At 44.2% G+C, this 26,116-nt stretch overlaps 1 protein-coding gene and 1 long non-coding RNA gene across 6 annotated transcripts in view; one reads left to right on the top strand and one right to left on the bottom strand.

The window, feature by feature from the left end:
* INPP5B (inositol polyphosphate-5-phosphatase B) overlaps positions 1-25,510 on the bottom strand; it is a 46,412-nt gene extending 20,902 nt beyond the window's left edge. For 4 of the 5 annotated variants that reach the window (XR_005215430.1, XM_037827668.1, XM_037827669.1 and 1 more), the window contains exons 1-7: positions 25,471-25,510; positions 24,690-24,776; positions 24,216-24,310; positions 23,237-23,334; positions 23,034-23,063; positions 21,627-21,737; positions 17,910-18,029 (exon numbers count right to left, since the gene is read on the bottom strand). Coding sequence is in view for 3 of the 5 variants with exons in the window: in XM_037827668.1 (XP_037683596.1) it covers positions 17,910-18,029; positions 21,627-21,737; positions 23,034-23,063; positions 23,237-23,334; positions 24,216-24,310; positions 24,690-24,746 (511 nt within the window). In the remaining 2 variants the exon portion in view is untranslated. Of the gene's footprint in view, positions 1-17,245; positions 17,267-17,909; positions 18,030-21,626; positions 21,738-23,033; positions 23,064-23,236; positions 23,335-24,215; positions 24,311-24,689; positions 24,777-25,470 lie in introns of those variants that run through there. The other variant, XM_037827671.1, reaches the window with a different exon arrangement.
* Positions 17,861-23,662, top strand: LOC119527544. Its single transcript, XR_005215431.1, has 3 exons — positions 17,861-19,055; positions 19,244-19,433; positions 22,985-23,662. It is a non-coding gene; the product is annotated as an uncharacterized LOC119527544 (long non-coding RNA).
* Positions 25,511-26,116: the final 606 nt, after the last annotated feature.

Below are 26,116 nucleotides of genomic sequence, written 5' to 3'. Positions count from 1 at the left end.
TTGGCTTTGCAGGCTACACAGTCTCTGCCACAACTACTCTGCTATTAGTGTGAAAGCAGCTATAAGCATGGCGGTGTTCCAATATAATTTTATTTAGGGAGACTGAAATTTGAATTTCACATACTTTTTGCATGTCCCAAAATATTATTCTCTTTTGATTCTTTTCAAACATTTAAAAATGCTAAGCTTGAGGGCTGCAAAAAAACAGGCAAAGGACAGGATTTGGTCCATAGACCATAGTTAGCCAACCCCTGCTGCAGACCACATCCTAAAGGTCACTCCTTCCAAGAAGCCCTCTCTGACCCCTCCTTGACTGGTCAGATGCCCTGACATTGGTGTTCCCACAGCCCCCTAAACTGCCTAATCATAGCCTTGATCACTGTGTATTGTAACTGTTTGTCTCCCCAGACTGTAAGCTTACTGAGGAAAGAACCATGTCTGATTTATTCATCACTGCATCCCCATCATCCAGCACATTACCCAGCACATTATAACTGGTTCAGTCAGCCAACCATTCAAAAGAAAATACTGGATGAAGGAATAAGTGTACCTGAATCCCTAATAAATACATAACATCCAAGTTTAAATCTGTAGCATTCTTTTGGAATGTTGGGTCATCTTCCTATTGTCTTCAACCATATGACAAAAGTAAAAAGGGAAAACTAGAATAGGTTGTCTCTAGAGTTCTAGGACCTCTTAATCAGTTAGTTATATTTCAGGAAACGAAATCCTCAATCCACTTCTCCTGCTTTATTCCCACTGAACTATAAAGTTTAGAGAACTAAGGCATTTGAGATAGTGAAAGGTGTCTAGGACATCTATTGGAACGGCAAAAAACTGATAATACCAATCACCGGAAAGGATGTCAAACAGTAACTTCCCTTCATTATTGGTAGGAACGCAAAATGGTAACAGCCACTTTGGACCAGAGTGACAGTTTCTTACAAAGCTAAACATAGTCTTACTATATGATTCAGCAATCATGCTCCTAGGTATTTTTTATTTGAAAAATTATGTTCACACAAAACCTCTACCCAAATGCTTATAGCAGCTTTAGTCATAATCCTTAAAAACTGGAAGCAACCAAGAAATCCTCTGATAGATGAATGGGTAAACAAACTACATCCATACATCCATATAATGGTATATACTACTCAGCAATAAAAAAGGAACGAGCTATCAAGCCACAAAAAGACACACATAAATCTTAAATGCATATTGCTAAGTGGAAGAAGCCTGTCTGAAAATGCTACATACTTATTTTTTTATTTTTCTTTTTTTTTTTAATCTTCATTTTATTGAGATATATTCACATACCACGCAGTCATACAAAACAAATCGTACTTTCGATTGTTTACAGTTCCATTACATAGTGGTACATTCATCACCCAAATCAATCCCTGACACCTTCATTAGCACACACACAAAAATAACAAGAATAATAATTAAAGTGAAAAAGAGCAATTGAAGTAAAAAAGAACACTGGGTACCTTTGTCTGTTTGTTTCCTTCCCCTATTTTTCTACTCATCCATCCATAAACTAGACAAAGTGGAGTGTGGTCCTTATGGCTTTCCCAATCCCATTGTCACCCCTCATAAGCTACATTTTTATACAACTGTCTTCGAGATTCATGGGTTCTGGGTTGTAGTTTGATAGTTTCAGGTATCCACCACCAGCTACCCCAATTCTTTAGAACCTAAAAAGGGTTGTCTAAAGTGTGCATAAGAGTGCCCACCAGAGTGACCTCTCGGCTCCTTTTGGAATCTCTCTGCCACTGAAGCTTATTTCATTTCCTTTCACATCCCCCTTTTGGTCAAGAAGATGTTCTCCGTCCCATGATGCCAGGTCTACATTCCTCCCTGGGAGTCGTATTCCACGTTGCCAGGGAGATTGACTCCCCTGGGTGTCTGATCCCACGTAGGGGGGAGGGCAGTGATTTCACCTTTCAAGTTGGCTTAGCTAGAGAGACAGGGCCACATCTGAGCAACAAAGAGGCATTCGGGAGGAGGCTCTTAGGCACAACCATAGGGAGGCCTAGCCTCTCCTTTGCAGCAACCGTCTTCCCAAGGGGCTACATACTTTTTGATTCCAATTATAGAAGATTCTGGAAAAGGCAAAACTATAAAGATGGCAAACTGATTAGTGGTTGCCAGGGGTTGGGAGGAGGGTGGGGTTTGAATAGGTGAAGTACAGGGGACTTTTTTAGGGTAGTGAAACTTCTGTTTGAAATTGTAATGGTGGATACATGACAGTATGCATTTGTCAAAACCCGTAGAACTTTACAGCCTCAAGAGTGAACCTTAATGTATGCAAATAAAAAAAAATCATTTGAGAGGCCAGGGGATTCTGGGATGCAATGTAGAATGTGACAAAAGAATCTATACTATAAATGTATGAAACAACCTTATTGAAGGGGCAAGGAGGAAAGAGTTGTCCTAAGAACTTTGGAAATGACTGGAGACCATAATGCTAAAGGCAAAAGGAACTGTACTCGTTTCCCATGGGGGTACAGGTTAACAATTCTAAAACCACTATACTTGGAATTGAACAATTAAGTAAATGGATGGTGAATGGTGGGAGCCAGGTTTCTCGCTGTTAGAGTAAGCAGTTACAAATAAGCAAGGAGAGGAGGCTAGAATGATCCATGTAGCAAGGGATGAGAATTACAGACGTCATAACCAACTCATGTTTAGCTTAATACTAATACAGATTGTACCATATAGAAATATGTGTAGATATGTGTATATACATGAATTAGTACACACACATATTCCCTTGCTCTGTAAGCTGGGAGGGCCTAGAAGCAAGGATAGCCTGGTAGCAATGACCACATGTAGATGGTGGTTTCTAGTATCATTCTCCAATAAAAGGAACCAGGGCACCCTGGAGATATGGTTGACTCTAGGACTGAGACAGGAAATACTCAAGATAAGCCTGAAGCATTAAATAGTGCCACACAGTAAGGATGTTCTAAAAACAAAAACGACCCCACAATCATGGGGGGAAATGTAAAAAGGACAAAGGAGCCAGTTGAATGAAGTACCAGTGACCAAAGCTGGAACAATTTGACAACAAAATAAAGTAGCACTGGATTATTTCCCAAAGTATAAAATAAATATCCATGAGTCCATACTGATATAAAGAAATGAGTGAACATATAAATAAATGGAGGACGAGAGACAAATTTCCCATGCAGAAGAATTCCAAATCATATAGGCAGAAATTCTTTCCTCAATCAGGTGGAAGATAACTCATCCTTAAGTGTGGGCTGCACATAGTGACTTCCTTCCAAAGAGTACAGCATGGAAAGAGGGAAAAAAGAATAACTTTACAGTGGAGAAATCTAACAAACACTACCTCAGCCAGGTGATCAAGGTCAGCATCTACAATGGTTAGTCATGTTGACGATATGACCCCTATAAGATGTGATGAGAATGGTACTTCAGCCCTGTGGTCTTCATACAAAAACCTATAATCCCAATCTAATATTAAGAAAAACATCTGACAAACCCAAACTGAGAGTCACACTACAAAATACCTGACCAGTACTGCTCAAATTTTCTTTAAAAACAAGGAAAATCTGAGAAACTGTCACAACAAAGAGGAGCCTAAGGAGACATGATGACTAAATGTAATGTGGTGTCCTAATGGGATCTTGGAACAGGAAAAGAACATTAAGTAAAAAAAAAAGAAATGGGAATAAAGTATGGACTTTAGATAATATCAATATTGGTTCATTAATTGTGAAAAATGTATCATATTAATGTAAGATATTAATAATAGTGGAAACTGGGTTTGGAGTATATGGAAACTCGTGTATGCTCTTTACGACTTTTCTGTAAATCTAAAACTGTCATAAAATTTAAAGTTTATTCAATTTTTTTAAAAAGCATACTGGGGACTGAAATCAAAACTCTTTCAAAGGCTTAGCTAGTCTCTGCCTCACCTCCCATTCTCTTTTCAACCCTCAGCAATTGAGTTTTTGTCTCCACTACTCCCCAGCAATTGCTTTCACTCAAGTAGCCAGATCCCATGGTCATTTCTCACTCAGTCTTTAGGCAATTTGCCCTCTTTGGCAGTACCTGATAGATGATCACTCCCTTCTTGGGTAAACACTATCTTCTCTTGGCTTCCCTGACAACTCTGTCCACATTACTCCTTAAAGGTTCCTGCTCTCCATTACCCCCACCCCCACCCCCTTTACATAGTACCTCTTCCCTGGCTACACTCTTTCTCATCTAGGTTAACTCATTTAGTCTCAGTGTTTAACCTACAATGCTGATCGCTCCCAAATTACATCTCTAGCCTGGACCTGTCCCCTGAGCTCCAGATTTCACCCTGCTCTCCGTCTTAGTCTTCATCTCAACAAATGGCAGCAGCATTCAACCAAATGCTCAGAATAAAAACCTAGGACTCATTTGTGACTCTTCTCTGTCCATCCACACACCCCACACCTAATTCACCAGGAATTACGGCATGTTCTACCTTCAAAAACATGCCCAGAATCGGACTGCTTCTCCCAACCTCCACCACTAATCATTTCAGAGAAGTGACCACCAGCTGTCATCAACACTACGACAGCAGCCTCCTGTTTCTGTGTTTCCATTCTTATGCTCCTATAGTGAGTTCTCCATATAGCAGCCAGAGTGAACTTTGAAAAAAAAAAAAAGAAAAGTCTATCAGATGAAGTAACATCCCCATAGCTTCCTATCACCGCAGAATAAAATCCAACCCCCTGAATAGCATTGATAAGGCTCTACCTAACCTGGCCTTCCATGCCTTTCTGGCCTCATCCATCTTGGCCCACCTCTCTCAGACTGATTTTACCACACTTACTTCCTTTTTTGCTATTTCTGAGCATGTCAAACTCATTCCCAACTCAGAGTCTGATCTTGCTGATCTCTCTACCTGGAACGCCTTTCCTCCAGATGCTCACACTGCTTACTTCATTTCATTCAGGTCTAGCTCAAATGTCACCTCCTCAGAGAAGTCCTCTCTGACCACCCCATCTGAAAAAACAGGCCCTGCCACACCATATCACTCTATCCCCTTACTCCAGAGGTTCCTTCTTGGTTCACAGTTCCCTTACTGTCTCAATAATTTTTTTCAAGGTGTCTATAGGCAAAAAGAAATACCTGATGGTTCTGTTTAAGAAGTTACGGCCAAGTAACGTAATAAATGTTTAAGTCCTACCAACTTAGTAGCAGTTTGAAAAAATAATATAGAAAGAAAAAATATTTTTATATCTTCTAAAATAACCACAATTACTTACTAGTGAGTAGGTGTGCCTATTTTGCACCGCACAACTTCTCAAACCTGGGAATCAGATTGGACTCGACCACACTCATTTCCTGTTCCACAGTGATTTTTGCATGGTACTTGTTTTTAATTGTGGCAACCAACAAAAATCCAGCTTCATAAGGATATGATGTCATCAAAAGGAATGTAGCATCATCTGATGTTGAAACTGACCCATCTCAAACCAGAAGTTTGTTCAATGTCAAAATGTGTCAAGTATCTGTGTTTACCTTGAAATTTTTAAATATCCCAGTGTCCCTATGAGTTCACTGCAGAACTCCAGGGTGGTTCAGCACACAGTTTAAGAACCACAGCCTTCTTGTTATTATTTTCCTTTTAGCATTAATACTATTTGATATTAAATTTTACACTTATTCATCCATTTATTGGATGCCATTTCCACTAACATGTAAGCTCCATGAGGCAGGGGCTTTGTCTTCTTTATGCTATTTCCTGGGATGTAGACAGCACCTGGTGCACCATAGGTCCTCAATGTGTTGAATGAATGAAAGAATCGGGAAACTGAAATTGAAATCCAGCTCTGCCATTATCTTCCTGTGTGACTTGACAAGTTACTTCCTCTCTTCGGGACTTAGTTTCCTCATCTATGGGGCATTTACAATATGCAAAGGTACTTGCACTTCTGAAACCAAAGAATTAAGATTAAGTGCTCCATTTCTGCGTGTCAGTGCTTCCTAAGGGCTCCCTTGGGGTTTTGTTTCTGTGGGTACTTCCTCCTAACAGCCAGTCTGGAAGGACAACTCCTAGGGACAAGTGGTTGTCTTGCAGATTCAGCTTACCTCCACGGGTGGGTAGTATACTGATCAGAAAACCTCCTGGGAGAGACATATCTTATCGACCCTTTCACATTGTGCCTCCCTCTGGACTTAGTCCAGCAAGGACTGGAACATGTTCATTCATGTTGCTCTGTATGGAAACTTTAAGGCACGATTTGGGGGATTTCCAGCCACAGGGCAATCTTCTCGGAATCTCTTCTCTCCAGGATCTCGCCCAGAAGGAAGCTGGTTGTCTGCAGCTTCTTTACCGTCACACAGCTCCACAGTTCCCACTCTGGCCACAGCTTTCTGTCCTTTCTCCCCTCCTGCTTCGCTACTACCACTCTGCCCTTCTGCCAGCCTCAAACCTCCAGCTCTTTGTCACCAAATATAATAGGTGATATCTGATATTTTTCTTTTCTTCCCACATTCAGTCACCAAATCCTATAAGTCCTCTCTCCTATGCATGTTTTTACTTGACCCTCTTCTCTATCCTCACTGCTATGTCTTAGTTTAGGCCCTTAACACTTCTGGGAAGTCTACTTCAGGATTTCCCTGCCTCCATTCTCACCCATCTCCAATACATTCTGCCAACAGCTAGAAAGAAATCACAAATCTGAGCAGGTCAGTCCTTTGCATAAAATCCTTCAATAACTTACATCAACTTTAGAATAAGGCCAAAACCTCTGAGTATTGCATACAAGTACCTTTATAATTATCCCCGCGTCCCACTCCTTCCCCACTCCAACCTCTCCTCCCCTACTGCCAATTCCAGTGACACTGAAACTATTTACCTTTTCAGATGTTGCCCGCTCACTCAACCCCTGGTCCTGGGTAAATCCTAATCACCTCCCAATCCCACCTTCACGTGGTGGACTTCAACTCATCCTTCAAGCCTCAACTCAGGAGTCATCTTCCTCAAAAAGCCTTCTCTGGCCTTCTCCTTACATTCTCACACACTCAGTGCCTCCTCTGTCAAGGCATTCATCATAATGGAACTATAACTGTGTTTAACGGTGTTCTTATTTGTCTTAGTTCTTTAGCTAGACCACAAGCTTCTTGGGAGCAGGGACTGATGGCTTTTTTCTGTGTCCCAGGCAAACCACAGAATATGGAACATACCAGGCAGTTCAGTAAGCATATACTGAACAAACAACCTCAGTGCAGAGATTAAGCTCACCATGACTTCTGGGTGAGTTCTTGCTTACCACCTTTCATACTTACAATTGAAACCATTTCTCAGTAAAAGCCTCGTAGGTCAACTATAGCAACAATTGCAGCTTGATCTGGAGGTGTGAACGTGCAGAAGTATTCTAATTTTCTTGCAAAAAAAACCCATCCTACAGAACCCAAACCCCTCTCACACACCTCAACAAGCAGAAAACATTGACCCTTGAGGCTCCTCCTTTACCCCAAGCTGCAGGATAGCTTAACACAGATCTATAATCCCTTCTCTGAAATCCTTGGGGCCAAGTGTATTTTGGAATTCAGAATTTCAGGAATTTTAGAAAGATGATAAAGTACCTATGCCATGTAATATAAAACATGACCAGCAAAGTCTGATGCAACATCCAGCAATCAAAAGCTTTAATATTGGTACAGTACTAATTTTGAATACTGACACTTCTGGGATAAATAATGTCTATAAATATTCTCATGTCACTTCAAGCAAGTTTTACCGCCAATGAGCTTTGGCCAAACTTACAAAAATTTTTTTTTCAGTCTTCAGCACTTTCAGGGCTTCAGAATTGCCTATAAGGAATTCAGATCAGTAGTTAAAAGCATAGCCTAACATATCTATATGATTAAAAAGGACCAGAGTAGATATCTAGGTACATATACCACATGTTTAGAAATACACATTTATCTTTGTATAGACACACACGTATACACAAAGGACAGTCTGGAAGGGTATACATCAAAATGTTAATAGCAGTCATTTCTCAGTGGTAGGATTTCTTTTTCTTTTTGCTTACATGTACTTTCAAAGTTAGCTATAACAGGTATTTTTTATATAATAAAAAATATGCGTATATTAAGTGCACAGGCTTTGGAGTCAGAGACTTTGGTTCCATTTCTGGCCCTGCTACTAATTAACTAGGTGACCTTGATCAAATTATCAAACTTCTCTAGGCCTCTGCTTCCTCAACTGCACAAAGATAATAGTATGGGCCTTGTGTGGTTGCTGTCTTCTTTTCCCATGGTTAATTTAAGGCTATATCCTTCACTGCACAGCCTAAAGGTGCTCTAGAGGCCAAACCAGACCAGTTGGAGGTCCAGCTCTACAAAACAAATATAGGAAGCAAGGCCTCAATTTCAATTTCTACTAGCCAGGCCTACCACCAACTTGGGGTCTGACCTTTTTCTAAAACATGGTCTCTAAAAAGGAAAAGAGTACATTCAAATCAAAATGCAAGTAGCTCATTTCTTTTGAGAATTGTCCAAGAGGTCACAGCATCATTTCTTAATTGAATTGCTCCTTCTGTCTTCTTCTCTGTCTCCTTCACCTCCTCTAGGCCCTCTAGTTATTTGTAGGTACTCCCCAAGATCTAGACCAGTGCTGCCCAATAGAACTTCCTGTGATGATGGAAATGTTCCGTAACTGCACTGCCCAACATAGCCACTAGCCACACTTGAACATTTGAAATGTGGCCACAGCAAATGAGAAACTGAATTTTTAAATTTTATTTTAACTAATTTAAATTTAAATAACCTATGTGGCCAGTGGCTACTGAACTGGACAGGGCAGATCTAGACCCCTCCTCTACAAGGAGAACATCAGCCATCAGTCAATTCTAAACAGAGCTGTCCAGCTCTGCCTGAGCTCAGACCCTCCAGTGCCTAATAGTCAATTCCACAGGATGGTCTGCATGCAGATAGGTCCCAGGTAAAACTGTGATTTGAATCCTGGGTCCTTTCCCTTAGCTCTTCCTTCTGTAACCAGCACCATCATTCTCTTGGAATCCTGACATCCACTCACCCCTCTCCTTGTGCCCCCAGAGCCAGCCAGTCATTAGGTTCTTCATTCCACCAATGACTTACTTGTTACTTCAAGAGCCTCCTAAGCGATCTTCCCACTTCATACTCAATTCTTACTCTTACTCAACTTTCGACCTGTCCTGATTAAACTCGGATTTCATCTCTCACTGCTCTAAAAAAAAGAGCAGTGTTACACCACTGCCTGCAGGTTAAGGTCTAAACTGGTTAAACTGGCATATGAGGCACTTTGCAGATTGGCCATCTGTGGCTCACCAATTCACCAGCCAAAGGCAGCCCAATCTAAACAGACAGGTTCCCCATGCATGCCACTCACTCCTGCCTCCCTCACTCCTGTGTCTCCTATCTTCTGGCCACCCTTGCTTCAAAGCCCATCCTCAAGCGTGACCTCCTTCATGATGTCTTACTCAACCACACCAGTCCTTACTAGTCATTTCTCTAAATTCTGAGGGCCTTATTGTCTATATAACTTGTTTGTCACTTTAAAAGATATTATCAGTGTTTTGGAAAAAGCATGGACTTCAGAATAAAATAGACCTGGCTATTTTATTGGCTCCATTCATTAACTGATATGAAACTTCAAGCAAATTACTTGTTTCCTCATTTGTAAAGTGGGGGTAACACCACCAAGCTTACAGAGAAGCAAAAAGGATAAACAAATGAAATATATATGGGCCAAGAGTCTAGTTCCATGCCTAATCATTGAGGATTGAATCATGTTGCCCATAAAGACATGATCAAGTTTTAATCCGTATTCCTGTGGATGTGGACCCATTTGTTAATAGGACCCTTTGAAGATGCATTATTAAAGTGTGGGCTTATATGCAAATAGGATCTTCTAAGATCCTATTTAGGTAAAGCTAAGCTGAATCAGGGTGGGCCTTAATCCATATTACTGGAGGCCTTATTAAAAAGCCTGGAGATCAGACACAAGGAAAGAGAGATCGCCATGTGATGAGAAGCAGAGATGCAACTCAAGGGACCCCAAGGATTGTAACAAACCAGCACCAGATTGCTACAGACATTGGAGGGAAAACACGACCTTGCCAATGCCTTGAGTTTAGACTTCTAGACTCCAAAACCGTGAGCTAAAAAATACTTGTTTTTTAAGCCAATCTATTGTGTGGTATTTATCATAGCAGCTGTGGCAAAACTAAGAAACCTGGCATACAGCAGACACTCAGTAACTTTTAGTATTTTCCCTCTTCTCTTCCACTCCTAATCCCCAATTGCTTTGATAATAATGACTACCATTTATTGAGGACTTTCTAATAGCTAGGTATTGTGCTAAGTACTACATGTATTATTTCTGATCAGTTATTGGCCTCATTTTACAAATAAGGATATTGAGGACCAAAGCAGATAGCAGACATGTCCAAGGACACAGAATATGGTGCAGTAAATGACACAGAGCCAGTAAATGGCAAAGTTGATACTAGCTTGATTCCAAAGCCCCATAGCCTCCTCTTTTGCAAGCATGAACACAACACCTTCAAAGAGACTAAACTCTGAGGGATAAGTACTGAATGAAGAGAAGGGTTAAGCCTGTTTGGACAACAAAGCAAAAGTAGCACCACCATCTCCACAGGATGTGTGGGTGTGTGGCTGTCACTGCTGGGTGGAGATCATGGCCTGACCCTCCTCAGCATCTACTAGATAGATCTGAGAGGACGTCTACATCCTCAGTCATTGGCCTTTGCATTCCATCTCCAGCACACTAGAAGAACTTGTAAAACCACTTGAACAAAACACCTGCAAACCATGTACTCCAAAATAACTGAAAGCTGAAACTGGGTTAGTGTGATGCTGCCAGTGACTCCATGCTGTGCACATACCAAAAGAGGGCCCTGTCCTGTAGGCTTTCACAGGCCAAGACAGCACAGAGCAGCGGGATACAGTCAATTCACTGGGAGATAAACAGATCCAGATACAACTAACCAGAATCCAAGTCAGTCTGTGTTAAAAATGATAACAATAACAATATTATCATTAGTAATATAAACAGCAAATACTTAAGGCTTACTACATGACATGCACTGTTTTAGCCACTTTACATATATTTAATCCTCACAGGTACTCTGAGGTAGATGCTATTATCTCTACTTTAGACCAGGAAACAAACACAGAGAGGTTAAGTAACTTGCCCAAAAGGACAAAACTAAGTATAAAGGGGCACAGCCAGTATTCAAACCCAGCAAGCCTGGGTCAAGAGTCTGTGCTCTTCTGGACCTGGCATCAAGGGATTGAGAAAGCCTTCTTGACCTAAAGGGGGACAAGAAATGAAATAAAATAAAGTTTCAGGGACTGAGAGATTTCAAATGGAGTCAGAGGTCATTCTGGAGGTTATTCTTATGCATTATATAGATATCCCCTTTTAGTTTTTAGTGTATTGGAATAGCTAGAAGGAAATAACTGAAACTGTTGAACTGTAACCCAGTAGCCTTGATTCTTGAAGACGACTGTATAACTATGTAGCTTACACAGTGCGACCATGTGATTGTGAAAACCTTGTGGCTCGCACTCCCTTTATCCAGTGTAGGAACAGATGAGTAGAAAAATGGGGACAAAAATTAAATGAATAATGGGGGGGATGGGATATTTTAGGTGTTCTTTTTTACTTTTATTTTTATTCTTATTTTCATTTTTTCATTGGAGCAATTAAAATTTTCAAAAATTGATTGTGGTGATGAATGCACAACTATATGATGGTACTGTGAACAACTGTACACTTGGGATGACTGTATGGTATGTGAATATATCTCAATAAAATTGAATTTTTTTAAAGTCTCTGCTCTTAACAAGCAATTACATTACCTATCAGAAAACTGAAGCATTCGGAAAGCATTTCTGGTAGAGGAAATAGAAACAACTTCAGCAAAGGCACAAAGACATGGTGTTATTGGTATGCTCAGAAATAAATGGTAAGGAGTAGTAAAAATGAGTAGTCTTGTTTGAAAAGCATTAGGGGATACAAAAGTAGAGAGGTGGTGGTAGGGTTCAAGTATGCAAGTAAATCAGATAACCTGAGTTCCATTTTCAACTCTGTCACTGACCAGGTGGGTGACCATGGGACATTGCCTACCCTCTCTGAGCTTCAATCTCCCCATCTGAAAAATGGAGATCTTCTTACAGAATTTTTGTGGCACAGTGTGGGGACCACAGGCCCATAGTAAGTTCTTAATAAATGGTAACTGCTGATAATTATAGTTATAATGATAATAAATCTAGGGCTGAACTGTAGGATGTGGAATGCCATGTGGAGTTTGGATTTTACCCAGTAGGCAAAGAGGAGCTAGGCGTTTACATAGTACATAGTACATAGGGCAGGGAGTTCAGTTTATACTCAATATATTTAATGATCCCCATAACACAGGGCACCTAACATCAAAAAGAATGAAAAGAATCTATCTCTTCCATTTCAGCCTTGTCACCATCCCAAACAGCGTCACTTTTTAAAAGTCAAATAACCATTCTTAGTTTCCTTTCCTTCCTTCCTTCTTTCCTCCTTCCCTCCCTCCCTTTCTTTCCTACATTTCCCACTAGCTCATGATTTTAAAAAGGAAAACCAAAACAAACAAAAAAAACCCACAGAATTCCTAGACACCTAAAATGGGCAGAGAGCTGTAAAACACATCCTATGCCCTGCAACCTGTGAGCCCTGGACTCAAAATAATTTCCACTTGGTGCAAATCCAATTTAGGTTAACAAGGATCAAGGCAGACTACAGCACAATTTCATTAAGGCAACAGATTAGTGGTGATGGGCTACAGGAGAGATGACTTGACTTTTTCCTCCAGTGCGCTCTTTTCACTGGGGCCTTCTGTGAACTGTCTGTGGTCTAGTGATAAAGTTGAAAGAGAAGTGGGCAAGAGCAAACCAGGAAGATGGGGGTGGGGGTGGTGTGGGGTGGGGGAGTGTAGCACATGCCCAAAGAGGAAGGGGTCAGTAGATCTTCGGGTACGGTCTTTGGGTATGAATTGTATGGGGTGCTACAATTCAACCAAGGACATTTTTTTAACCCTATTGATGTACAAGGCATTAGGTTGGCATTTGGGAAGGAGACAGGATGCAAAATGCTAAGAACAGTGAGGTTGAGCTTACAGAAATGTAGCTGAATGAGAAGTTAACAAAGAGGTAAAAAGGTACAGAGCCTGATTCAGAAATAATAAGCAGCCAAGTTTGAAGTAAAAATGAAGGTGAGCTGTGGCAGCTAAGCCTAGAGAGTGGGACTTGGCCAGGCTGTGCAGGGCTTGAACACTACACTAAGGATTCTGAACTTTATTCCATAGGCAACAGGAGGGGTCCAACATTCACGTTCCTACCCAAATAGTAGGACATGATAAAAGTTATGGTTTAAAGAGATCCCCAAGGGAAAGGGAGACTTAAGATTAGGAAGACTTGTAAGAAGACTACTGTAATTGTTCAGGTAATATAATACCAACGGTAACTATGGGGGTTTTAAAATATGGGCAGGAAAGGCATTGCAGGAAAAGAATGGGCCAAGTTTGGTTATTAGACATGAGAGAAGAAGAAAGAGTTCAAGGATGAAAGAGGTTTTTAGTGACTGCATTAAGAGAAAAGACACTGGAAGAAGGGAAAGAGTAAAGAAGATAATGAGTATAGGACTTATTTGAAGAAACTCACCCTCAGGTAGGACCTGAAGAGGGCAGTAAGTTTCTAAGCAACTAGATGTGGGCATTTGCAATATTTCTAACTAAGTTTCCCAAAGAAAGAGCCCCTAAATAATTTAGTGCTCCTTAAATCCTGTTTGACCACCCAGGAGGCAAAGGCTAATTCCATTTTACAGATGCAAGAGAGGAAAGTCAAGATACATGTCTAATATTAAATCTAGGCCCTCACCCACTTAGATATACACTTTTTTCAAATCTTCATCATCAACATTCCAAGAAATAATGCCTCTTCTGATTCATATTTGCTAGCTTCATTTCACATGTGTACCATCGGTAAAGTCTACAAAACTGTTCCAGCATATTTTAAGCAGCAAAGGAAAACATGCAAGTCAGCTAGATTCTATGGTCCAATGCCATCCTTCCTCTAATAAATACTGATGCAACTTTCTCGCTGAACATCGTCCCTGAGGATTTTTCTGTGCAAAGCTCTACTTCTATTGGAATGTTTGTGGGTCACCTCTCTTGCTGCAGATTCCCACTGTAGAATTCCAAAACAAACAGTTTTCAGGAAAAAAAAAAAAAGTCTGCAGGGGATTCTCTTGTACTAGAAACAAACACAAGGTTAAATGGGACAAAGAAGGAAAATGGAGAGGGGAACAACAAAAAGAGGAAGAAATATGAACACAGTTCTCTTGTTTAAAGAAACAAACTGACCTAAAAAAAGTCATTTGCTTAGGAGGCTGCAGAGCTTCTCAAGAAGGTAGAGATGATGGGGTAGTTATATTTCTACCTCCAGGATAAAAAGAAGCAAATTAATTTCCTCCATGCTAAAAGGATACATTAATCACACAGGTTTCACTTATAAATACTGACAGGTCAAGGCTCCACAACTTCTGAAACTAAAGAAATTAAAAAAAAAAAAAAAGAAGAAGAAGGAGGAAGGAAGAGGGAGGAAGGAAGAAGGAAGAAGAAGAAGAAGAAAGATAAAAAGAAAGAAAACCAATCAACCCAGGGGATATTTTTCCAACATTGTCTCTGGCTTCTGCCCTGATAGTTTAATTTACCCTTTATGCTACCCCAAGATATAAATAGCATTCATTTCCTTTCTCAGGCCAGACAGACTTTAAGGCTTTATTTCCTGGGTCCAGGGGAAAAAATACTCAACACATTTCAATCTAAATTTGAGTTACTACAAAGCTGGCTTGCTTTGAATCAACCACGGAATAAGAAAACCACTTCAAAACACCAAAATTTGTTTACTACCACTACGTTAAATTAGCCTAGTCAGAACAGCCCCAGTGGGATTTCTGAGTAGCTGTTTCCTTTCTAATACATCTCAGAATCCTCCAGAACATGGCTCCAGGTCTTTGTATGTGTCCAGGATGAAATGCAGGTGAACACTTTCCACAATGACATGGATGAGTACTGAGCCCTATGCAAGATTTCCCAAGGGGTTTTCTGGATAAGCACACCTTCAGGTGTTTGATAGAAACAATGAGGCATTTCTCCCAAATCAGACCCCATCCTTTTTAAGGGGTGGGGTGGGGGGTGGTGGCTATACAAAGAAGTTAAGAGCAATTAAATTAGTGAAAAAGCAGAAAAGCCTCTGCCAACAACAGCTAGTCTAAAGCTAGTGCAAAATCTTAGCAGCTGACTGTTCAGGCCAAGAGAATCATAGGAAGAGCCTGGCACTCAACCAGAAGCACTGACTGCATCTCACTTCAACATCACAATTTGGTTCAAAAACACAGGTCTGAAGCTGAAGACATGGACTCCAATTTGAAACTAGTTTCATTTCACTTTTCTACTACAGTCCCTACCAAGTCAGTCCTAATACCTCTGAATTCAGCAGAGACAATTCAAAGAAAAGAACAGATATTTTGGAAACAAGCACTCAAGCGATATCTTTTCTTTCTCCACTACTATACAGACTCAATTCACCCTGCCCCCAAAATACTTAGGCTCTAAGGTGCTCTTGCCCTTGGCTCACCCACAAGGACTGCCGTCCTGCTGGGTTGACCCCACACTCTCTTACTCTATTATGGACTGTCAGACCTCCCTATCAGGTGGGCAGCTTCAGGGGGCGGAAATCTTGTTTCTTCTGCTGTGCATTGCAAACAGCATTTTTAAGCAGACTTTTGCCTTGGGTTGGTTCCCCAGGCCATCAGGAAGTTGGTGTTTTGATCATTTGTATATAGGAAGAACCAAACCCACTACCTGTTTCTCTTGGGGCCTGGGTCGTCCTGAACATTGGAGGCAGTTCAGAGGGTTCCTCCTACTTGTTGCAGAAGGTGTATCTGTCCTCTGAGATTAGAACAACTCTGGAAACGGTGATGACCTGAACATCAGGTGATGACCTGGGAACCTGGTGTCATTTCTTACAGATTTTAAACAGGAGCAACTTGGCAATTATTAGCCTAACTCCACTTACTGTAAGGGATTACAATGGTGACAAATTCTGTTAAACGAAAAATAAAACCCAAACTGTGACAATAATTCCTCAGCAGCATGTGGCTAGTTTGTTTTTTTTTTTTTTCTTGAAAGGAAACGAAAGATACTGAGATTCCTGCACATTTCTCACCCAGGGCCAGGTAATTGGCTTCAATACTGGTCTGACCTCTCCTGGGAGACCTCCCTCTACTGAGGGGATGAAGCACTCCAAGGGCCTGGTTCTGACATACTGGCTGAGAAGATAGAACCCACCTCTTTCTGCTGCCATTGGGCCTGCCCCCACCAATTGCCTGGATTCTGGCAGCCCCTTTGCAAAGGAGGAAGCAAAGGATATGTTCTTAATCTTAAAACTCTCACGGACCCAGCCACATGGACCAAAATGTCATGGAAACTGAAGCAACAGCTGTCTCAAGATCAGCACTTCAAGTGAGCCCTGAGATAAGCCCAAGAAAAATGCAAACTATAAGCACCATCAGATGCTTTAATCACTTTGTGTGACACTGAGGAAGTAAGTCCTTTGCTTGCTTAGGTTCCTCTCATTTTACAGTCTTGTGCAATATGGCTCCCCTCTTTTCATAGTTTCCAAGCCTTGTAAGAGCAAGTGGAGTGTTGGCTCACACTTTACACAGCTACTTAACAGGCTCTTCATCTCTAGCAAATATCTGAGAAAAGGGACACAAATGGGTACTAGTGGTCATGCCAAAGCTTGCATGTAACTGGAGCAGCTTGGGCACAGCCAGGGGCAAAAACACCAGGGAGCCCTGGCGGGAAACCTTGCAGCTGGACAGAAAAGACAGGTCTGCATGGCCTCCCCAAACAATGGACTGACCCAAATTTCAGCACTGGGCTTCTCACTCTCCAAAAGACAAACTCCTGCTCCACAATGGTCTTCTGTGGTGCACAGCATAATCCACCAGGGACTGGGTGTTAAAAACCTAGCCCCTTTCACCTGTAACTAACCTCACCCTGGACTCCAGTCTTAGGGTGCCCAAGGCTTCCCTGGCCTCCAGCTATACACACAAGTCCAATCTATCACAGGGGCTGAGGACAGACAAGAAGGCAGACAGCCCAACACACACACCATACCTCACCCCAAAGGAAGGCTCTGTCACAGCGAGTGCACTCACACGGACGCCAACCTCAGCCGGGGAAACTGAGGCTCAGACCGGCGAAGTGACTGGCCCGAATTCACAGAGCGAGTCAGAAACGGGCTTCAACTGAACCCCAACCTCCGGTTTCCTGGGTACCCCCATCCCCACTCGCCCGCCCTCACCACGTCCGGCTGAGAAGAACTCAACATTCTCACAGAACTTCAGCCCCAGGTTCCCTCTCGGTAGGCCAGGACCTGGATCTTCGCCCCGGGCGGCCACCGGCCACACCGCGGACCCTGGCCGCCCGGGGGCCGAGCCCGCCTCCGCCCCCGGCCCAGATCTCCAGCCAAGCGTCCCATCGCCCACCGAACCTGCAGAGTCGCGCTCCCGAGAGCCGCCGGCAGCAGACATTTCCCGGCTTGCTTCCTCCAGCTCTTCATCCCGCCGTCCGCCCCGCCCGCTGCGCCCCCCAGAGGGGACCGCCCCCGCGTGCCACCTCTGCCAATCGGAGGCCCGTCGGCGCCATCGCCCCGCCCCTAAACAGAACGGAGCCCGCCCTCTGCAGCTTGGGCCTCGTCCAATCCCCACCGCCCCTAGCGGGACGGAAACCTGTCTCCGCCAATTCTAGCGCTGCAGGACCAGGTACCTGGGACCGAGTTCCTACCCCGAGGCACTGGAGAGTCCCCCTCCCGCTCCGGCTCCGGCTCCGGCTCCGGCTCCGGCTCCATGCACCTGTTTCGAGACAGCCACAGGAACTCGGGATCTGGGGTCGCAGAATCGAAGCCTGTGGCAGGAACATTGAGGGAATACTGAGCCACGAGCCTCAAGGGCCGGTTCCACTTCTGAACGATTATATGACCGCGAGCAAATCGCTCAGCCTCTCCCTTGCTCTCTTGGTGGTTCTGAGAGTCAAATTCGACGATAAATGTGAAAACAGAAGTGCTCTTCCAAGGCAGCGACCCCCACCATTCCCCCGACTTTATGGTAACTATGGGCTAAGGTCTGTGTTTTACGTTACTGCTTCTTTTAAACCTCACAACAAACTTTGTGAAGTAAGGAACTATTATTCCTACTTAACGGACTCTGAGCTCAGAGAGGTTAAGTAATTTTCTAAGGTCGCAGAGTGAGTGGCAGAGTGGGGACTCAAACTTGGTATCGGTATTAAGGAGTAGGGAGGGGGCTTTACCTACCCATACCTTCCATCAGCAACTCGCAAACCATCCCAATGTTTTTCTACGGAAAAGCATTGTGTTTGCTAGGAAGTATACTTTCAAGACAAACCCTCTGGTTCCCGCTTCCAACCTGATTGCTACGCCTAAGCCCCTCCTTCCAATAAATTCTTCGGACACCCTGCCTGTGACTCAAATCCCAGTTTGCCTGATTCCAAAACTCTTGATATTAATCACTATGCTGTCCTACCTGCTCTGCTTATCGAACTGCATGGACCCAACTGAACTGAACTGGATTTGGAAGGACATCATAAATGAGGAGACTGGGGTTCCAATCCTCACTATGGCTCTTCCAGACACAGATTTTAAATTTTTTTTCAGCATTTATATACTACTAAATTATTCTCAGCCTCATCAGATCTTCACAAAACTCTTAGAAGAGTAGGTAAGGCAAGTCAATACTTCTGTGATACAAATAAGAAAATCAAGACCTAAAGAAATAAAATATGTTGTCCACATTCACATCTAGGAAATGGCAGAGCTGGAATCTGAACTGAAATCTCTAGACTATGTGGGCTTTGGAGTCAGATTACCTGGGGTTCCAAACCTGGACCTATTATAACAATAGCTAAGGAAAATTGGTAAGTTACTTAATTTCTCTGTATCAGTTTGCTCATCTATAAAATAGGATACCTACTCCTCAGTATTGCTCAAAAGACTCAGTAGGAGAACATGTTGGAAGTCTAGGGGAAAAAAAAATGTCTGGCACATTAATTGGTACTCAATCAATGTTAACTAATTCCTTTCTCTAACTCTGGTCTCTTGACAGGTACTTCCATTCTCTGGGCCTCTGTGTCTTTATCTGTGAAATGAAAGGATTGGGCTGGTGGATATACAAGGGCCTTCCTCCCTGAGGAAGCCCCTCCCACCCCCAGTCATGATACCTACTGAGAGAAATTGAGTCAGTGCAGAGTTTTCCTGCTGGGTACTATGGGTGTGGATTCCAGAAGGAAGAGCAGGTAAGGAGACTGCAAGGCAGTCACCCAAGCCCCTTCATTCTCACAGCCAGGTACCAAGCTGTATGCATCCATTCAAGCAATATCTATTAAGTACCTACCATGTGCCAGGCATTGTTCTAACCACTAGGGATAAGGTAGTGAACACAGCCCAAACTCACTGCCTTCTTTCTCATCTGTTTGACCTCTTCTGCCTCTCCAGTCCATCCCCTCTTTCCCATCTCCAAAACCAGTGCCCTCCCTCATCCAGGCCTCATTCCTTTGTGTCCCAACCATTGCAACACATTCCAGTTGATCTCCCAGCTTCCTTCTGCAGTTGCCAGATGAATTTTTCTAACATGCAAATCCTGCCCAATCATTCCCCAGCTGAGAACTCCTTAATGGCACCCCAGGAGGTAAAGGCCAAAGTCGGAGCTCTTTGTTGTTTTTCAAGACCTGGCAGCTGCCCTCTGCTGGCCTTTTCTGGCTCAGCTTTCTCAACACCCCTCCTCCTACCAGAAGCTAAGCTGCAACAAACCACCTGCTTTTCCTTCTGACTGCCATGCTCTTATCCTCCTTGCTGCCTGCCTGGAAAAACCCTTATTCATCCTTCAAGTCTCAGCTTAAACATGACCTCCTACCTGAAGCCTTTCTTGAGACATCTATATGTGACAGGTGAGCATAAACTAAGGAAGTACTAGAGCAACATGCTCAAGAGCTCAAGCTCCCAAGTAGAACTACCTAATTAGACTACATTAGATAATCTAATCCTGGCTACACTTTACCAGCCATGTACCCAGGCAAGGCACTCAAACTCTCTGAGCCTCTGTTTCCTTGTCTGTAAAATAATACTTTGATAATACTTTGTAAGGTTGTGGTGAGTATTAAATGAGATGACATGTGGAAAGCTCTTAGTACAGTGTCTAACACATGCTAAATCAACAACGAATGTTAGCTAAGCTCTGAACCCTCTTGGCAAAGGGAGGAAACACTTTCTGGGCAGGGCATGGTCACGTGTTACATCATTTCATTCTCAAAATCCTTGCATCTACAAAACTAAGGTTCAGAGAAGTGAGGTGGTCTGCCCAAAGTCACACAGCTAGGGACTGGCAGAGGTGGGTTTCAAGCTCAAGGGTCTGTGTAGCTTCAAAGCCCATGCTCTTTGCTATTATTATTATTTTCAACCCTCCTACAACTACTCATAATAAACATAAAATCAGATATTTGTCATATTATTTTAAGATTTAAAGATAAATTTATCCCTGCCTGGTGACAATGGGATTGGGAAAGCCAAAAGGACCAAACTCCACTTTGTCTAGTTTATGGATGGATGTGTAGAAAAGTAGGGGAAGGAAACAAACAGACAAAGGTACCCAGTGTTCTTTTTTACTTCAATTGCTCTTTTTCACTCTAATTATTATTCTTGTTATTTTTGTGTGTGTGCTAATGAAGGTGTCAGGGATTGATTTAGGTGATGAATGTACAACTATGTAATGGTACTGTAAACAATCGAAAGTACGATTTGTTTTGTATGACTGCGTGGTATGTGAATATATCTCAATAAAATGATGATTAAAAAAAAAAAAAATTTATCCCTGCCTATAAAATACATTTTAAACTCCTTAACCAGGCAGTCAAGACTCTATAGTTTTGTCTCCTCCACAGCTAAGGCCCAGCACCTGGTGGCTCGAATTTGTGTTCTTTGTGACTGATCCTCAGCTCTGTACAAACTCTCCTTTGCCTGCTTGGCTGATCTCCAGATCTAAACAAAATTTGCTCTAGAGGCCACTAACTTCTCACTGCTTGACCACCCTCTCAGCTGCAGTGGGACAGAGTAGGGTACAAGGGTAGGACAATCCATATGACAACCTTCCCTTGGTTCTAGCTGTGGTTGACAGAGAGAGGAAAGATGGTATAGAAGCTGCTGATCCTGCAAACTCGTAAGAGATTTCTCCATCAGAATCACAATCCACTCTATGCAGCCCTGCCAGAGCCAGGAGGTCAAAGGGGCCTTGCTAGAGTAAAAACTCAGGTCCAGAAGAGGGTAAACAGAAAAGCGAACACCATGGTTGGCTGGTGGCCTGAGGGCACTGTGGCCTCCTGCCTGCAGCTTTGAGAGGGCACAGAAACTGTGGACTATGAGTCCTAAAGGTGGACTGTCAACTGGAGTAGTCAGCGCCCAACCAACCCCCACAAGGAGTCTGGGGCCTTGCCTACCTGGGCAGGCCCTGGAGACTTCCTGGAGGAACGTCCTGGTGTGTGAGCCAAAGGGGAGCTGGAATATGAGGCTGAGCTCCCCTGTGTCCAGCTGGATGGTCACATCTGAGCCTGCACAGAGGTGTTAAGAAATGAGCTCTTGGCTGCCTGGAGGTAATTGCTTGGATGCATCTTCAAGCTGGAGCTCCCAGAATGGAGACCAGCAGCCCAGGCTCCCAAAGCCTCTCTGGTCCTTAAGCAACTCACTCAAGGTTGTCCCTGGGGCAATAAGGGAACCCTCTGTACCCTCAGCTCCAAATTAACATCATCCCCACTTTACAGATGGTGTAAACCAAGGCCCTGCAAAGTCAATAGCTTGACCACAGCAGTATTAGATGGAACTGAACAGGCTCTCTGGACCTCTGGTCTATACCACTCCCAGCAGAATGCAAAGCATGTAGAGGCAGACAAGAGGGACTGTCCGTCAGTCAGTCTACCTGACTGTGCCAGGCACATGGAATACCAATGTGGAGAGAACAGACGTGGGCCTGTTGTGTTCATGGAGCCAGGCACCTTGTTCATGGTTTATGCCCAGGACCAAGCACATGGCAGGCTCCCAAAAACATGCTGAACTTTGTGTTGTATATATGTTACCACAATAAAAACTTTTTAAAAAAATAATCAATGCTTAACAACAAAAAAGACATGCTGAACTAATAAATGAGTAGAAACAATCTAGCAGCGTGGTTAAGTGTGTAGTCTAGAGTCTAAAGTCTGAGTTTGAATCCAGTTCTACCACTTAAAAATTACTTAATTTCTCTGGGCCTCAGTTACCTTGCCCATAAAACAGGGATGAAGACAGTGATAACCTGAGTTGTTATGAGTAAAGCACAATATGATGGGTGCAAAGCTTTTAGCATACTTCCTGGCATACAACAGTCATTGATTAAATATTCAATTTGATAATTATTATTGTTACAGGCTAGCAAAGAAGACAGGCATTAAATAAGTTATTATAAATAACTGGCAAGGAGCTGGCAAGGATAGGAAAAAGGGACATGTATCAGTGAGATACAGTTTCAGGGGTTCAATTCGCAAGGGAAGTAAGTGTGAATTGGATGGATGGACAAATTGGAGTCTGCTAAGTAAAAAGAGGTGTAAAGGCTTTTAGAAAAGGGAATAGCATGTGCAGGGGCTCCATGATGAGAACATGTCAGATGTCAGGAAATGGAAGCAATCCAGGAGGCAGTAAGCAAGAACAAGAGTGATGGGAGATGAGGCCAGCCAGAGAGGTGAGCAGAGCCCAGATAGGGTCTTACTTGGCACAATAAAGATATCAGGGGGTGCTGTTACTTCATACCATTCCCCTCTCTCTGCAGATCCTGTACCCCCTGCCCCAACTGGACCCAGACTGAGAGGACCACTCACCGAGGATGTAGCATTCACCATCTGGGGAGACTGTAGGGAAGGAAATGAGAATGCCCTTCGTCATTGAGCACCCCAACTCCAGCACCATCCTTGCTCCCACAGAAATGTGACCAAGCTGCCCACTGCCCTCGCCCCCAACAAGGACAGAGATGACCTGGGGAGCCCAGAGGGGAGGACCTCATACCACCCAGTCCCTGTGGCACCTTCTTCCAGCGTAAAATCCCGCGAGATTGGCACTATCTGGTCCAAACAGACATCATCCCCGATAATGGCCATCCTCCGGTGCGTATACAGGAAGAGGCTGAGGGCAGGAAGCAGACGTGAGCACAGGGGCCACTGGCCACCCCTCAGGCCTGTCCTGGAGGTCCTTAGGACTGTGCTGGTAGTGCCCTGACAATACACACTCCTTTTGCCATCTCTTTCCATGGGGCGCATTATAGGCGGCTGTTTTTATGAATGAGTTCATCAAAGCCAAGCTTTCCTCATTTGGGGGAGTCCCTGCTTTGTTAGTAAAACACGTGCTCGATCTATCCTTGCACATTCTAGCACTGTGTGAGACAGAGGTGGTGCAACCCCCACCACCCCCCTTCCCTCCCTGGACCTCTGTTTCTCCATCTGTGAAATGGGTGTGTTGGATTAGAAAATGTCTCAGGTCCCCTCCTGCCCAGCTCTGAGACTAAGGTTCACTCACTATCTATGAGAACTTAGACAAGTGTAGTTTAGTCTTTCTCTGTAAAATGCAGGTGTTACTAGGCAACATTTATTGAGCACTTGCTATGTGCTCCATGGTGTTTTGAACACTTTACATGTGCTAATGCACTTTAATCTTGACAAACTGAAGTACAGAGGAGTAAAACACTTTGCTGAAGATTCATGTAGCTCGCAAGTTAACAAAGCCTGGATTTGAACCTAGGCAGTCAGGCAACAGAACTCAAGCTCTGGACCGCCATATTAAACTGCCTCTTCTATGGGAGCTTTCTCATTGAATTGTGAGGATAAAATGAATTAATGCATGTAATGGATTTAGGACACTGCCAGTACATAGTAGGGGCTCAGAAAATATTAGGTATCATTATTCTAGACTTTGATCCTGCCCTAAAGGGCTGACTGAAGTTCAGCTGGAGGGTACAGTGAAGAATAACCCTACGGCCCAGACAGGCAAGGATTGAACCCCTTACTTACGCGTGTTCCTGGCCACCGTGTTCCGGACGGTATCGGACAAGCCCCAGGAGGCGGCTCTGCCGACTGTCTCCCTCACACAGCATGCCTTGCACCGCCTGCTGATCAGGGTCAAGGAAAACCAAAACCAGAGGCCAGGGTTCCCCCAACCCAGCCCTCCACCCCCTTCCCTGCCCTTTCCCTGCTTGCACAGATAAACTGTATGACCTTGGCCAAGTCACTTCACTCCTCTGAACCTTCCTCATCTGTGAAATGGGGATAATATCCCCGACTTCACAGGGGATTGGGAGGATAGCTGTGTATTTTAAAGCACCCAGCAGAGTCCAGCACTGAGTAGGTACCTGTAAATACTGCTTTCCTTCTGCCCCAAGGAAATGGAGAGAGGGAGAGAGCGGACAGACACCCAGGCACCTTCCATTCCACTTCCAAGGCCAGGGCAGGTCCCAGGGCTGGGGAGTTCAGGGCTGGGAAGGATATGATGACGCAGTATTCCCCCTCAGCCAGGGTCTCCTGGATCGCCGTGGACTGGTCCATGCCTGCCCCTGATGAGCAGACAGACACACCCTGGAGAAAAAAGGATGTGGGCACCCACTTTGGCCAATGAGTTAGCCAGGAGGTGACGGAGCTGCCTCAGAGGGCTGGCAGGCAGGAAGGAAGGGCCTTTGTGGAGGGAAAAGCGAGAGGGGTGGCCTGTTCCTCCTCCCGTCCTCTTCCCTGGAGTGGGACGTTTTCAAGTTCCCAGGCAGAGGGGCCGCGTCCCTTTGCCCCTGGTGGGATTACAATTCATTGTACCGCCCTTTGTCTGGGAGGGCGTCCAGTTGTTCCTGAGTGGAGTTCTGTCTATTTGTTGGAAGTGGGGTGCATGGTCCCATTATTGGAGTGGGGGACCTTGTCCCATTGCTCCTGGGATGGGATTCTTCCTCCCTTTTTAGGGGTGGGGAGCAGTATTAGTCCTTCTGGCGCCTCTCTCCGAGGAGTCAGTGATGGTCTCCATCAGGTTGGGGGGAATATCCCGTTACCTTCGGGAAGGATGGGCCCATTCCCCTTCCCTTGGGGGCTGGAAAGGCATCCCGTTGCTCCTTGCCCCTCACCACCGGCCTGCAGGCCCCATTGCATCAGCCGCAAGCCAGGGGGTGTCTGGTTCTGACAGCTACAGTACAGGGGTCCCCAGCCCTCAGCCTGCCCACTCCCTCCTGCTTAGCACCGCCCTGGCTTCTCTGCCCACGGCTGTTCCCAGGCCCCTGCCATTGCCGCATACCTCCTGAGCTGTCACCGCTGGGCGCAGGATACCATGGCCCCGGGGCTGGGCCAGTGACTACGCTTCCCACAGGGCTCCGGGCCACAGGATGGGCAGCCTGCCTACAAGTCCCAGCATGCCCGTGTCAATCATGGCGGGGAGGGCTCCCCATTAACCCCTTAGGTCCTGTGGTATGCTGGGAGTCCCTGTTCTGGAAAGGTTTTTCTACTGAATGCTCTGACTTCCACTCCCCACCCTCCAAGCCACCCCCTCACCCCCTCACCCCCCCCACCCGCTCAGGACCTGGAAGGAAGATGTCACGTTTGCCCTAAGGAAAAAATAATGCATTTTTATTTCCTTCTCAATTCCATCCTCAACTCCTCCCATTCTGGGCAGCCCAGCTCAGGCCTCTGCTGAAACTGTCCCTTACAAAATTAACACTCTGTTCAAGCTTAAAGGTAAAAAACACTATGAAGAAACATTACACCCATTTTCCAGATGGGGAAACCGAGGCTCAGAGGGATTAAGCAATTTGACCAAGTCCCTGCGGCTAGCAAGTGCATAACTGGGTCTCAGTTGAAACTCTGACTCCAATGCCTGTGCCATTTATCCTGCCACAGGCTGCCCTAGTTCCCCCTTAGCCTCCACTGTCTGCAAATGGGGCAAC

Source organism: Choloepus didactylus, chromosome 2, assembly GCF_015220235.1.
Source record: "Choloepus didactylus isolate mChoDid1 chromosome 2, mChoDid1.pri, whole genome shotgun sequence".
Classification (NCBI taxonomy): Eukaryota; Metazoa; Chordata; class Mammalia; order Pilosa; family Megalonychidae; genus Choloepus; species Choloepus didactylus.
Note: the sequence above shows the minus strand (reverse complement) of the source record. Positions and strands in the feature narration are given on the sequence as shown.